The sequence below is a fragment of the Cynoglossus semilaevis genome, chromosome 6, assembly GCF_000523025.1.
Source record: "Cynoglossus semilaevis isolate Cse_v1.0 chromosome 6, Cse_v1.0, whole genome shotgun sequence".
Classification (NCBI taxonomy): Eukaryota; Metazoa; Chordata; class Actinopteri; order Pleuronectiformes; family Cynoglossidae; genus Cynoglossus; species Cynoglossus semilaevis.
In genome coordinates, this window is record NC_024312.1 from 6,261,412 (window position 1) to 6,276,728 (window position 15,317).

Below are 15,317 nucleotides of genomic sequence, written 5' to 3' on the forward strand. Positions count from 1 at the left end.
ATTGTCACCAAGATCTTTGAATTTTGTTTTGACATACGCCTTGTTTGTTAAAGTAATCTACCAGCTCTGAGATAGGCTGAGGCGTGTGGATGGTCAACAGAGTGTTTTATATCGACACAAATGTAAAAAGCAATAGTAAAAATGTCATTATCTTAAATATACACACATGTTCCGTCAGAGAGAAACACGTTAGTGCATCAGACCCAGAAGGGCCATAAATTAAAAAAAAAACACAATTATCTCGTATTCCATCAGTTCAGAGATAAAGAGTCATAAGAAGACAACACACATTAAGTATCTGCAGATATGAGTTCGTGGAGAGGAGACCAACCTCATGTTGAATTCCAGTAATCCCACTGCCAGGTTAATCATCATCTGCTCTAAAAGTCTCCCCCTCGGCTCAAACAGCCCCGAGGCTAAAACCAAGAGGAGAGACGAGGAGAAGAAACACAGGAGAGGAGGACAGAACGGAGAGAGAGCGGAGAATGTTGAAGTCTCTGAGCAGGGGGTTGTGGACGTACCGCGGTCTTGTCTTTATTGTTCTCACACCTCTGCTGCTGCTTCCACTTCCTGTTGTTGTTGGTACAAAGGTGAGTGTGCTTCACAACACGAGGATAAACACTTTATAATTGCAGGTAAACTGCAATTGTTCTGTAGAGACTCTGTGTCTTTGTGCCAGGAAGGGCATGAAACCTGTGTCAAGTCTGAGTGTGTTATTGTGCCCTCAGAAAAGGTAGCAGCCAAGAGACACTAATCAAAAGGTTTTGCAATTTTTAATGCATACTCTCAGATTTGGATGCTGGATTTTTCTGCATTAAAAAAAAAAATCAATTAATTAGAAACGTATCTATAAAATCATCAGTCCAGTTGGATTTTTCTGCATTAAAAAAAAATCAATTAATTAGAAATGTATCTATAAAATCAGCAGTCCAGCCACTAATTTGAAAAAAAAAAAATCTACAAAACATCATCTAATAATTAGTTATAATGGGGAACTCCTATTCTTTGCAATAATGTTTCAGGGGCCAAAATCACACAATAAAGAGCCTGTACAGAAGGGCCCAGTCAGCACAAAAAGTATGAAAAAAGAAAGAAAGAAAGAAAGAAAGAAAAGATCGCTCTCTTTCTGATCCTTTGACCTTGTCCTTTTATTTAAACACATTCTCTGTGTTTTCTTTTGCAGGAAGCAGAATGTGCATTTGTGTTACTGTGGATGGCCTCATACTGGGTGACAGAGGTCATCCCTTTGTCCATGACGGCCATGCTTCCTGCTGTCCTCTTCCCCATGTTTGGAATTATGAAATCTTCCCACGTAAGGAAAAATGATTTACAATGTCTGTAACACTTTACATTTACAGGGTGGTCTTTTTTGCTGTTACACTAAGTACATAGAGTATGTATATAATACAATATACAAAAAAAGTGAGCTCCCCCTACAGGTGTGTTATGTACAACCTCAAATGACCACAGACTTTTATTCATCACAGGACTTCTTAAACTGATCAAATGTGAGGCGTCCTTTAATTACAAAGTCTATTTTTAAATATTTTCTCTGGAGAACAAGACTATAATGGTTAATAATATGTTTTGTGAACGTCACCAGCACCATTTAGGCAGAAGGATAATAACAAAAACGACATGATAGAAAGGAAGTCACACGGACATCAGTTATAAAACGAAGGCTGATTCATTCGGAAATAATAAAGTATGAGTATTTTAGAAACACTGTCAAGTAAAAAAACAAAAAACAAAACATTAACCACCTACATTTGTCCAACCAACGAGAACGTAATGGCTCACGATTGCCGTTGGCAACTTATGTCTGAGGATCGTTAACTCAGCCAGCGGCCATGACATGTTACTCACAACTGCCATCAATTAAAGTATGTGAGTGTAATGGAATTGTTAATGGATATTATGTGTTTAGTTTTTGAGTTGTTTTGTAGAACTCAAATTTAAGTTGTTATTAAGTAACTTTTTCTTGTATATTGTTTTGCGTTTTTTAATCTTATTTTCCCATGTATTATTCTTCACGTTTGTAGCCAGCGGTAGCCGTTAATGCTACTACTGTGCTATCGCATCGTTTTGTTTTTCTTCCTGTCTAATTACGTTTTCTAGGGTTTCGCGCACATAAAAAAGCGTTCTTTTTCAATTTGTAGTTTCTTTGTGATTTTTTTCCCCCGAGTTTTTTTCTTTGTCAACTACGATAGTTTTACCGCAACCGTGTACAACGGTTCTAAATTTCAGATCTGGCAACTCTGTCGCTCTCTCTCTCTGTCAGGTGGCGGGAACGTATTTTAAAGATTTTCACTTCCTGCTCATTGGCGTCATGTGCCTCGCCACCTCCATAGAGAAATGGGGTCTCCACCGCAGAATTGCTCTCAAACTTGTATCCATGGTGGGAGTCAAGCCGGCATGGTAGGCATCCTCTTCTCTCCAGTGCAGCCAGATAATATCTTCTGAGTAGACAATGCTCCTTTTAACAGCCATTTTTTGGGGGTCCTAGGTTGATGCTGGGCTTCATGTCGGGCTGTGCCTTCATCTCTATGTGGGTCCAGAACGTCTCCGCAGTTACGATGGTGATTCCAATTATGGAGGCTGTAATTCAGCAGATTTTGAAGGCCAGAAAGGAGGACTATACTGGAGAAGAAAATCCCAACCTAGAGCTAGATGGTATCTGCCTTCACTTCATGTCATTTGTTGTTGTGTAGTCAGTATTTCTGAGCGACTCTCACAGTTGTTCTGTATGCTTTAACACAGTCAGTATTTTCTCACAGTTGTTCTGTATGCTTTAACAGGTAGTTCTTAGTTAAAACGAGCATCAACATTTACTATGAGTTCTGAACTGATTTTATTTCATTTCTGCAGAAACTGGTGACCATGCAACTGGTGAAAAAACAACAGAAATTCCGAGGTACTGTATGTAACAGTTTTCTGTTGTTTTTGAATCTTGTGAGAAACATTTGCTGTGTTGTTGTTGTTGTTGTAGTTGCTCTGTCTACCTGTTATACTTCAATAATACAGTCCACTGTTTCCTCAGTGACATGAAAGGTTCTGATGTTCCTGCCAATGCTTGCACTTGTGTTCAGATTCAGCCACTGGAGCGACCTGCCAAAGCTCAGGTACAAAAACCGCTGCAAAACACAAATGATGCTAAATGGTATCATCTCTTTGAACTGAGTGGTGCTAAACCATTAAAATAGTTTTGGTGATTTATTTTACCTGGTTGTATATTCAGGCTGCCCTGAGTTTACCTACAGCTCCCAGCAGGAGTCGACAGGATCTCATGATTTGCAAAGCCATGTTCATCGGCGTTGCCTACGCCTCAAACATCGGTGGGATCACCACACTGCCAGGAACCTCACCCAACCTCATCTTCTCAGAGTACCTAAACCAGTGAGTGTGTGTCCTACTGGGCTCCATTAGGCAGAATGTAGAGAAAAGGAAAACACACAACAGAGTATTTCTTTCCAAACTTCACTTTTTACTTTTAGGATTTATCCAGACTGCAACTGCATTAACTTTGGGAAGTGGCTCCTCTTGTGCCTGCCCATCGCTGTTATCATGCTGCTGCTGACATGGATATGGCTGTACTGGCTCTTCATTGGCTCAGAGTGAGTCCCTGCACGCGGTCTTTGGCACTAATCCCTTCTTGTCTGTTTATTGCAATGTGACTGTGTTCCACTCTGTCTGACCCTGACAATTCCATTTAGTTAGTCTGAGGCTTTTGTCACTCCTTTGTGTAATCCTTGTTGGAGATACGGTACAGTATGAGGCCACACTGATGAACTGATCTGTTTTACTACATCATCTCATAACCTCCCAACCTGGAGATAATATATACAACCTCTTATATCACCCAAGGAATCCTAAATAATAAAACAGTTCAAAAGGTGCAGTCCCACTGAACATGACACAGGTCACTGATGTGATTAGATGTGATTCTAAAAGACAGATTATCATATTTACCATGTTGCTTTATAAGGTAACTGATGCTGTAATTAAAGGTGAAAGGTAAAACCACACCTGGATTGTCTGATCCTAAGAAACCTGGAGTATATACTGTATTTTAATTGACGATTAGATAAGATGAAAGGAAGGTTTATATATATGTATATATGTGTTTACAATAAGCAAATCTTCCTTCCACTTGTCAATGAAAAATATTGTCTGTTTTTTTTTATACTCAAAGTTTCAGTTTTCTTTGGCGATGCAAAGGAGAGCAGACAGAGCGAGAGAGGGCAGCAAGAAAGGTCATAGAAGAAGAGTACAAGTCACTGGGACCAATGAGGTGATCACTCATCCAACTGATCCATCTGTAAACATTCTGTACATGGATATGCATTAATATACTGTGAATATGATCTATTTATGTCCTCCAGCTCTCAGGAGATCCTGACTGGGGTTGTCTTTGTGTTGATGGTGCTTCTGTGGTTGACCAGATCTCCAGGTTTCGTGCCAGGCTGGGCGTCTCTCTTCTCCAAGTGAGTTTCATCTGAGATCATATCTTTAAATGTTTAGCTTGCTTGCTAACAGCAAAACCATTTAAAATTGCTGTCCTCTTTTACATCAGGTCACTGTAGGTGATCAAATGAGTTTGACTTATTACATATTGAATGCTACTGTGTTGGAGTTAATATTTCCCTGCGTGTTAACACTGAGTACATATTAATTTCAATCCAACTAAAATGTATATTTGTCTTCCTTTTTGCCCCATTACAGTGATTCAGGCTACATCACTGACGCTACTGTTGCTCTGCTGCTGGGTCTCCTGTTTTTCTTCATACCTGCCTACGGACCGTCCAAGCAATACGGTAACTTCATTAAATCTCTCTCGTTACCTACATAGATGTGTAACTTATGTCACGGTTTGCTAATAATTCCGTATTGAAATAAATATTGTTAAATGTTATGTCTGCAGTTCCCAGTATATATTGTGTATTGAATAACATAACATATTAGATAACAATCATTAAGAACAAACACCAGGACAAACATTGATTCTGTAATGTTGTTTATGGAAGGATGTTCCACTCTGTCCATGCAGAGGCTATGATCTCCTGGAAAGAATTCCACGCCGTGATGCCTTGGACTGTGGCCCTGCTGGTGGGTGGAGGCTTTGCACTTGCTGAAGGTGCTAAGGTAGGGTGGTGTTCAGATGCTAACAAAATATTTTATTGTGTTAATTTATTTCTTTTAAATTCATAATATATTTAAAAGTGTACATGGAAGGTTTCAAACTTATTTTTCAACTCATTGTAGACGTCTGTTGTGAATCTTTGGATGAGGATTGTTTCACCAACCTAAACTTTGTCATTTTAGGTTAAGTTGCCCAATTTGTGGCACAGGATGAGGATTGTTTAACCAACCTAGGTTAAGTTGCCCAATTTGTGGCACACACTCGTTTAAAATATAATCTCGACCTGGAGCCTTGTGGTGGAAGACAGGGGTATTACCACTGCACCACTCTACCCGCTAAAGTTGATCAACAGGAACCAATTACCACTCTCCCTGCTAAAGTTGATCAACAGGAACCAATTATAAAATTAAATAAAATCAGTGAAGTAGAAAAAATACAACATTAAAGACAAACACATGTTAAAAAGTCACAAAACTGTTAGTAATTAAAAGCTGTTTCTGCATAAATAAGTCATTCCATTGACCCGTGTGTGACACTGCCGTCTGAGTTTCTCTAATGTTGATGTAACGTAATCTTAATAAAAATGAAAAATAAACCGACCTCTTTGAGTTCAAACGTTTCCCGTGACTCATCAGTCATGCTGCGGTGTTCGTGCATCTGCAGGAATCCGGGCTGTCTCTGTGGGTGGCTGAGCTGCTGACACCTCTGGGTGAACTGCCAGTTTTAGCCACCATCACCGTTGCCTGCATCATGGTCACCACAGTAACAGAGGTGGCCAGCAACGCTGCCACCACCACCATCTTCCTCCCCATCCTCTCCCCACTGGTAGGTCAACGCTGTGAAAATGTCTGTACTGCCCACATATCATTAAGCAATCCTGATTAATTGGGATTAATCAGTTAATTGAGATAAATCAACATTACTGAACAGAAAGACAGAAAACAGCAGGTAACCGTGGGTTTCACATCTGCTTTTATTTGTGACTGATCCATAATGGCCGAATGTTTAATATGGATTCAAAGTCATAACAATTGCACATGAGTATTTGCCAATGAAGTCAAGAAGTTACCGCTATGTTTTATTTATTTTTTTCCTTCAGGCAGAGGCCATCCACGTCAACCCACTGTTCGTCCTGATCCCCACCACTCTGTGCACATCTTTCTCCTTCCTACTGCCGTCCTCTAACCCACCCAATGCTGTGGTGTTTGCCTACGGACACTTCAGCATCATGGACATGGTAAGTCCTAAGATTATTAGGCAGTTATAATAAATAAAATAAATGTACATTTGTTTTATTCCTGTGTTGTGTTTCTGGTCACGGCTGCAGGTCAAAGCGGGGCTGGGTGTAAACGTCTTTGGTGTTCTTACTGTCATGTTGGCTGTGGCCACTTGGGGAGTTCCACTCTTCTCTCTGGACACCTACCCAGACTGGGCACCAGTCCTTCCCAGTTTGAACTCCACTCAACCTTGAACTTTGAACAATGTCTTTTTAATTTATTCCATTTAAAATATTTCAGCAGATTAATAAAAAACATTTTAATATAAGCCTGTTTACCTTACGCTTTAGTCTTTGACAGTGAGGTAAGTGTTAATGTGTTGTTATTTTCCTGGAAACTCAATATGTGTTTTAGTTCAAATTTAGTTTCCATCTATAGACAATAGATAGACTTTAAATTATCAGTGGTCTGATCCTGTTATTTAACTTTAAAATGAGCATTCTGTAATATCTGTGTCAAAATAGAAAACATTAATAATCAAAAACTGATTCGCGGTGCACAGGGGGCATTAAATACACGCACACGCACCAGTTTGTGTGGTACAGTAAAGCCATTTTATCGCAGAGATGAAGTGGGTGAGACACCGCTGTTTCGTCGATATCAACTTCAGATAAAATGTACAAGTAAAATACTGACCTCTAGTGGCCACCACAATTATGGTTAGATTTTCTGAAAACGCATACAAAAAATGCTTTTATTACGGTATTCATAATTCAATATTGATGATTAATGTTGTTTTCTTGGTCAGTTTTCTTCCAAAAGGGTTCAGAGTTTTGCACGTAAAAAGACACTGGGTGGACGAATGAGAAATTACAAAATAAAAGTAACTGCCATATGGAAAACATGTTGCCACTATTCTAAATAATATGTAAATGATGCAACGTTCCAGGACTGGCGTCAGGATATATGATTTGGTTGCTGTAAAAATATCTTAAATTTACATATTGATGAATTCAGGGTCTGTTAATGTATATAACGCGGTGGTTTAATTTTATCATCATAAATAGCTCTATTGTCCACTTTTTTTAAACCGGAATTTATAAGTAAAATTAGGAACATTCACTATTTGTCGTCTTTTAAAACTGAGCATCTGTGTCAAAAGTGAGATAAACACTGCACTGAGAAACCACTGGCTGCACACGCAATGGGATCCACCTTCCCCCTGATTCTAACAGACACAGGGGATAATCAGCGGCAGAGTGATACGTCCTTCCGCTGTACTACTATCTTTGGCAGCAGCTACAGGTTTCTCACCTGTGTGCAGAAGCGCGCTCTCGGTGCAGCAGCGGTGGCGACGCGCGTTGCCATTCCGACACATGGTTCGACGCGCGCGACCAAAACCGGCAGGTTTTACCGTTAAACCCCGCCCCCTCGGGCGGCCCCGAACGCCACAGCAAAGAACCCTGTGCCCACCTCAAAACCCACCAGCACCACGGCGGCAGGGCAGGACTACAGGTCTAACCTGCAGCTGTCAACGCCACGTCGACTAAAACAAACAAAGTGCTGCTCAAACACCTGGTGAACCTTTCTGTTTGCTCCGTCGGAGTGAAGCGGAGTTGAACCATGCTGGACCCGTCCTCCAGCGAAGACTCTAGCGGGGAGTCCGACCAAGAAGTTGCACCGGAGGCTGCGGGAAAACTGGGCGCCTCCCCGTCGGGGAAACGAGTGAATAGCAGCCGAGCGGGCAGCCAGCTGCGACAGTCCGCCGCCCCTGGAGGCGCTCCTGGCAAAGGCGCGAAAGACAACAGCGGCGCAGGTGAAGAGGAGGATAGGAAGGAGCGAGAGAGGATCCAGAAGGAGGAAGAGGAGAGGAAAATTAAACTGCAGATTTATGTGTTTGTGCTCAGATGCATTGCTTATCCGTTCAACGCCAAGCAGCCCACTGACATGGCCCGGCGGCAGCAAAAGGTGAGCCAGCCGCACACACCACCTGTTGTCTGTGGGTGAATGGCGAAAGCCCATTGAAAATATGGCAATTTACCACTGACCCCCTGATCGGCTAATGTGTGCATATAAAACAACAACAATTAAACTCTTGATGACATTGAATAGTGTTATGTACTTAAAAACGGCTCGTGTTGTATCCACCACAAATGACTACTTTTAACAAAATGTATTAATCTAATTTCTTCTCTTGTTTTTTTCCCACTTCGTGGACGAACCAAAACATTGTCCGTTTGGCGTCCGCTGCAATTGTTATTAAGCTAAAAGACGTTTCTTTAAATATGTTACTGTCATAGCCGAATTGAAAACACCCGTAAACTGTTAGTTATTCAGTTCTTAAAAATACGTATAGTCTTTTAGTTTATTTGTATTTTCAATGTGCATCTTGAATAGAAGCAACTCCAGAAGTAGTCTGGACATGTGCGGAAACCATGGGCGTTACACATTAAATAAAGGAAGAATCAGGATTCAGCTCATTGGTAGTTGATTACTAAAGTAATTATACCACTATAATATAATAATATCATATATAATAAATAATTTCCCAGTGTACCATGTTGAATCTGATTGAATCTAAATGAACAAATACTATGCCTGGTTTACCATGGTGTTTATTGTTTATGTCCTGTCAGAACTCTCCTGAACCTACGGTCGTTGTCTGTGTTAAATCTCAGCCCACTGGACAGACAGTTTCTCCTGTGTCTGTCAGTGTCAGACTGAGGAAAAAAACACATTTCTATGTAAAGCTGTGTGGAGCCTCGAGTGTCCTTTAACAAACCTCCAGGGTTAACACATGTAACTGGAGAATATTTCTCTCATCCTGCATGGAGAATTGTTAATGGGTGTCTCGTGGTGTTCAAATACACAGGCGGGGTTATTTCCATTCAGCACAGGTGTGTGTGTGTGTGTGTGTTTAGTTTTGACATCAATCAGGAAGATAATGTTTTGATCCAGTTCAAGGAATAGTTTCTGCTTAAGTTGTTGTTTTTCTTTTCTTACTGTTCAGATGGTCCCTGATTTCTATGTAATAATCTACATATAATCCACGTACTGTATATGCTGGGCCAGATACGAGCTGATGTGCTCGGACTGTTCACTGCTCATCTTCGTCTGTCAGTTTGGTTTCCAGTGCTGTGTAAGGTTGCTCCTGCTGGACGTGTTCAGCCTGGACACAGAGATCACGTCTCAGCCATGGGATGTGACTTAGAAAAAAAAAATCTTAAATTAATTAATAATCAGCCCCATAATCCCAGAATAGCAGAAAAGTAATTTCATGCTGTGAAAGATTCATTGTTCTACCACCAAAGGGAGAACTTCTGTATCTACATGATGTTGACTTCCATTCCAGGGTTCTGGTTTAAACTGCCAGTGGTAGGTTGACTGTTTCTGTGGGATCTGAGAATGTTCAGACAGTTCCTTGGGCATCATCCAAAAAAAATAATTTAAATGATTTGAATTAAATCATATTTAAATTAAACTTTCATACTCCACCCAGGACTTACGTTTGCTCATTGAGTCACATTGAGTCAACAATTAATTGGTAATTTCTCCTAAAATTTAAATTGTGCCATAAGAACTGGACCAACAGTTGTTGTAATGAGTCTAGAGGATGAAGAGTAGATCACAGGTAGAGACCAGCATCAGGTTTTAGAGAAACGCTGATCCCGATGGTGACCTTTCCTGCTGCTTGTTTGACTCGTTGAAAACGTTGGTTGTTTAGCTGTGTATGGGTATTATTAAAATGAGAATTATTAAACATGACATGCTTGACCATAAAGGTCACCGGGCTTTTTGAATCGTGTTCTTCTGACTGTACTTTTCAGTATTTGCACTTCAGATCAGGTGAGTACAAATGTGATGAGCTAAACTGAATTAGCATCATTCTCCCTGTGACTTATTTTAGCTTGTGTACAACAAAGGTGTAGGTGTAGTAGGTGAATTCTCCTTTGACATAGACCAGACACAGGCAAACTAAGGCCCGTTCAGGTTTTTAATCCGGCCCGCCAAACTTTTCCAAATTATATAATTTATTTATATTATCATTATACTACTGCATTTTCCCTGCAATACCCATGTTTCCCCAATAGATGGCGTAGATTTTAACCTTTATGCATAACTTTAACACAACATTTACATTAGTCCAACATTATAGTTAGTCCATCCATCTGCTCCTGACCTGGCCCCCCCTGACCTGGCCCCCCATCCAATTTTAGGACCAAGTGTGGCCCGTGAGTCCAAAACTTCCCCATCCAAGTGTGGCCCGTGAGTCCAAAACTTTGCCCACGCCTGACACAGATGACAGTTTAATAGTCTTTATTTACAGTAATATCGTGCGCCCCTGCACTCTGCTTGGCTTTTACACAAAGTCCGTCTCTCTGGGTCAGCGTGTGCTTCTCCATCTACTCCTCGTGCAACGTTAATGCAGTCAAGAAAAAAAAACCCAGTTGAACATCTGAAGCTGTAGTTATATGATGATCAGTACGGGGAGGAGCCTTTGGTGACAGTAGCTGTTCAGAAATCCATCGAAAACAAAAGGAGCTTTGTCTCCGTGTTCTTGGGACATGAAGACGACTAATAATAACCTTTGTTGTCAGGGCATGAAGGAGACTAATAATAACATTTCACAGAAAAATTTCCTTCCGTTTTTTTGGAATCCCGTCAATCTCCTGCTGTTAGCTGCGGTTCCGGAGGTGGAGTTAATGATGCAAGCTCTGCTTCGTGTGTCGACCCACACAGAGAGCCAGCCCTCAGCAGCTTCTCTGTGGTCTTCTATGATGATCCGTCCTCAGGGTTTCACCTCCCAGGAAACACAATAATGATCATGCTGGATGTTTTATGTGCAGAGAAAAAAAAAACATTAGGCAGAAAATAACCTTTTATGTGCAGAGAAAAAAAAAAAAACATTAGGCAGAAAATAACGGTGCAAACAGCAGTCAAATCTGAGTATGTACAGTAGTTGTAGCAACTTTTCACTCAATTATTGAAATGAAAAGTTTCATTTTTATCATTATGTTGGCCCTTAAACACAACGTCAGCACTCGACTGTTGCCACCTGGTCAATGAGGTGCAAACAACACCTAACACTGAAGATCAACTCCTAAGTCTTCTTTTTATACACCTGGAGGCCATCTTTAAAAACTTTGAAAACAAAACTCAGTCATTGACATACATGGATGGACCCTCCTGCTGGACAGAAACTGAATAATCCCTCCTCCCAGTAGAACTAAAAGGCTCGATGTTTGTTGGCGGATTTGTTATGTTCTTACTATTGACTAAAGCTTTGTCGAAGTTGTTCGACAGTCCTTGCCATTAACCAGTTGTCAGGTCGATGACAACTTTGATGACCACGAAAATGTTTGGCACGAAGGATGGAAGAAGTCAGTCTTTAAAATGCCCACTAAATAGAAACTTAATCAGCTCCTCATTTGTGAGCCCCCCACCCCCGACACCCACCTGTTGGCTTTTTTGTCTCTTAAATCTTGGTGGCTTCCTGTTTTCTTGGGATTTCTATTTTTGTTCTGTTTCTAAGCCTGCAAAACAAACCGAGCAGGGAAACCATGACTGCAGAAACCCCCTCCTGATGGAGACCCACGCATCCCCTTCCTGCACATGTCTAATCCCCTGACAGCTGTTTATTACGCAAACAAGATAAACACAATCCTTCTGCCTGTCTGCTGAAAGGAGCCGCTGCGGGTGTGGAGGCATTTCTGCTGTGATTTGGGCCCAAGTTTGGCCACGGAGGAGCTGACGGGCACTTCAAGACCCCCTCTGTCACGTCTCCCTCCCTGTCAGATTTCTTGACATGGAGCTGTCTTCACAGGGTTATGTAAGCTTCCTACGTCGTCTTCCTCCTCCTTCGTACTTCCTCTCAAGAATGTGAAAGGATTTCTCGACAGGGAATTCCGTGAAGAGCATCGTAGAGCGTATCAGCTCAGGCCCCGGGGGCTGAAGACATGTCCTTCAGTCAGCCCCAACTCTCTGACAGTAGAGTCTGTTGAACACCGCGCATGGTTGGTTTTAGCCTTTCACAGAGACGACGCAGCAGAAAACCTACTGTGTAAATACTAGGGCTGTCACAATGGACAGGTGACCACAAACATTAACTTGTGAATTGATCCGAATTATTAATTTTAGTGCAGGGGCAGAATCAAATAATTCCTTTCCGGACATTCTGTTGCCCAAACAGTTTTTTTTTTTTTTTAAGATCACACTTTTCTGTCATAAACGATCAACATCAAGCCTTTTCCTGACGGTTTTCTAGCTTTTAAAACAAACTTTTTTTGAACCAAGGACCCGTCTGTCAGCCTTAAGCCAAAGGGTCATTATGGATTTTCAAAGTAAAACATCTTTATTGCCTTAGTGTCTGATGTGTTATTTTGAAAATTTGAAAGAGCCCTACTCTTCTGTATCTTTTCATCAAAATGTTCAATGCATGTTCTGTGGTGAGGCAAAATAATTACTAATTAAAATTGATAACTTTCATATGATTTTTAGGCGTTGATAAGATTCAGCCCACTCTGTCATGTTTGTCCATTGTTCCCGTGGTAAATTAGCTGAGTGGGGGGTGAGGCACAAAGATTCTGGAGACAATTGTCGGCAAAATGGAAAGTGATGCCTTTTGTTGGATCAGTCAGTTGGCTTTTTGTAGCGGAAACGTTCAGATCAAAGAGTCACTTCTGCCTGAATTCCTTCATTTGAGACTGGCACTCTTTGTGTCTCAAAACTACTAATTACTTGTCAGTAAATCTGACGTCTCACGTAACCTCCCTGCCACGGAGCATCTGTCCTCCATCTGAGTATGATTTGTTGTGATCTGGTGGAAAATAAAAGAATGAACATATTAATTTGTAGAACTTTTCATACATTTTTGTAACAATAAAAAAAACAAAACAAGAAATAGTTCACTGTTACTGTTTTACCAGGACAGGAAGTGTTCACAAAAAAACACTATTAACAATTTACTTTGTTGGGTGTTAAATATTACACCAAAAACTTCTAATTGTTGTCTGTATGTAACTTGGGAGATCACTTTTTTCTCCGACACTTCCAGGAAATGTTAAACAAGTGAGAGAGTGTCGTGGGAACGTGTGCTTTGTATTTGAAGGAGGACGTTAGTCAGATGAAAAACAGTGAACAACAAATTCCTACACGTGTCTCCTTCACCAACGCCAGTAGTTTTTTCATGTTAACCTTGAGTATTACTGAGATGAATTCATGTGACCGTCAATAATCGCCCCCAAGATTTGAGTTGAATTGAGCCAAAACAGTAGAAGAAACTGCATGTTTTTGGCTGATTCTGTTACATCAAGACTTCAACTGACACAAACGCAGCTTCTGTGACTGTGACGACAGTTACCGATGATAATTACTGAGGAAATTGAGACAGTTTTTACTCAACAGTCTTTCTCTCTGTATCCTTTTATGAACCTCACGCAACTCATTTTTGTCTATTAGTTACTGGGATTCCCCTTCTTTTGACTGCAAATTTACCAAAATATAGTAAAAGCCTTTTTTTTTTTTTTTTTTCAATCAGCCGCTAGGTTTCATGTTTGATCTCCAACTGGCAGAATTTACCGTGGCAAATTATAGGACCATAATAACAGACCGACTCTGAAGGAAACTGTCTTTAAGGTTAGTTGCAGCTTTTTCTCTTCCCTGCAGCTTCCCTGCTCTCAGTTGATAACACACAGGGCACACAACACACACACACACACACTCTTCTTCGCATATCCACACACACAGTTTATAATTTGTGCTAGCAGCTGCCCACGCTGGCCTTGTTGGCATCAAACACTTGGATACCTCCAGATATTTTCCCCTCTGTTTACTGTCTTTAATGTGTGTGTTGCTTGTGAAACAGTGCTGCCGTATCATTTCATGTTGCAGAATTAATTGACATTGTCATTGGGATTCAGAGCCACCTGTCTATAACCAGGAAAGACCTCAGGCACATGTTTCATCCAGTGCAACAAAAAACTAAATCTTTAATTAATGAGGCACTTTTTTTGACAGACCTGAGTTGATCAGATCTGACCCAAATAAAAACAATGATATCTGACCCCAGCAGTGACTGAACAGCCGAGGACATTTCTGGTACTTGGTCAAACCCCCGTGGCTTCACAGCGATGATCAAACGTGATCTTCTCACCATCGTGGTAACAAACTTGCAGGGTTAGGAACAAAAACATCCCAGAAGCCCAGACTTTTGACCACACTTTCCCAAACCCATGTTCCATGTAATCAGACTGACGTAAAACCCAGGTGAACAAGAAAGTTTGGTTTTATGTTGGCTTTTCTTTTTTTTTTCTGTCAACCTGTCGACAACAGCAACTAAAATAACTCCTGCAGCAAATGTCTTCAGGTGTGAAGTCACGTTATTAAGCCTTAGTGTCGTCGTTTTCTTGGGGTTTTGTGATCTTACTGTACACCAGTGGTTCTTAATTATTTTCTGCCCCCCCCCCCTACACTCCCACGAATTGAAACACCATTGAGACCCTCATAACATGTATATTTTTATCTGTACAAACCACCGTATGAGTTGCTGCCACCTAGTGACTGGAGGCTTGTTATCATTACAGCAGTGGTACACTTATGTCCAGTGTGCCATATTCCATTGGAAGCCCCTCACGCCCCCCTGAGTCACCTCACCGTGCCCCCTCCAGAGGGGCGCGCCCCCCCCCCTCGGAAGACACCGGTTTGGGGAACACAGGACAAGTGTGCTGGTGGCACAAAGTTGTTTGAATCAGATCCCGTCACTACAGCTCCAGCTCCAGCTCCCTGGATGTTGTGATCTAATAAAAGTCTTCCCCTGCACAGCGATGATCAATTGATTCAAATGGCCTCAGTGGATGAGCCGTGGAAGCGTTTCATTTCTATTTTTATCCCTAAACTAGTGCCGTCACAGCTACATCTTCTTCGTCCTCTCTCTACATTTCCATCCTTTCTCCTCTGCAGAT

At 41.2% G+C, this 15,317-nt stretch overlaps 2 protein-coding genes across 4 annotated transcripts in view; both read left to right on the plus strand.

Moving 5' to 3' along the window:
- The first annotated feature begins 100 nt into the window (after window positions 1–100).
- Window positions 101–6,654, plus strand: slc13a1 (solute carrier family 13 member 1). Its single transcript, XM_025056328.1, has 14 exons — window positions 101–590; window positions 1,184–1,312; window positions 2,282–2,418; window positions 2,507–2,710; window positions 2,990–3,122; window positions 3,239–3,396; window positions 3,495–3,614; window positions 4,193–4,291; window positions 4,383–4,484; window positions 4,723–4,814; window positions 5,048–5,142; window positions 5,804–5,965; window positions 6,240–6,377; window positions 6,468–6,654. The coding sequence occupies exons 1-14, from the start codon at window positions 486–488 to the stop codon at window positions 6,609–6,611; spliced, it is 1,818 nt and encodes a 605-aa protein (XP_024912096.1). The 5' UTR covers window positions 101–485; the 3' UTR covers window positions 6,612–6,654.
- Window positions 6,655–7,562: 908 nt separating this feature from the next.
- Window positions 7,563–15,317, plus strand: part of cadps2 (Ca++-dependent secretion activator 2) — a 104,407-nt gene continuing 96,652 nt past the window's right edge. Inside the window, exon 1 of one of the 3 annotated variants that reach the window (XM_025056111.1) lies at window positions 7,563–8,325. In XM_025056111.1, the coding sequence (XP_024911879.1) occupies window positions 7,981–8,325 (345 nt within the window). In that variant the 5' untranslated portion in view covers window positions 7,563–7,980. The remainder of the gene's footprint in view (window positions 8,326–15,317) is intronic. The other 2 variants (XM_025056112.1, XM_017033227.2) reach the window with 2 other exon arrangements.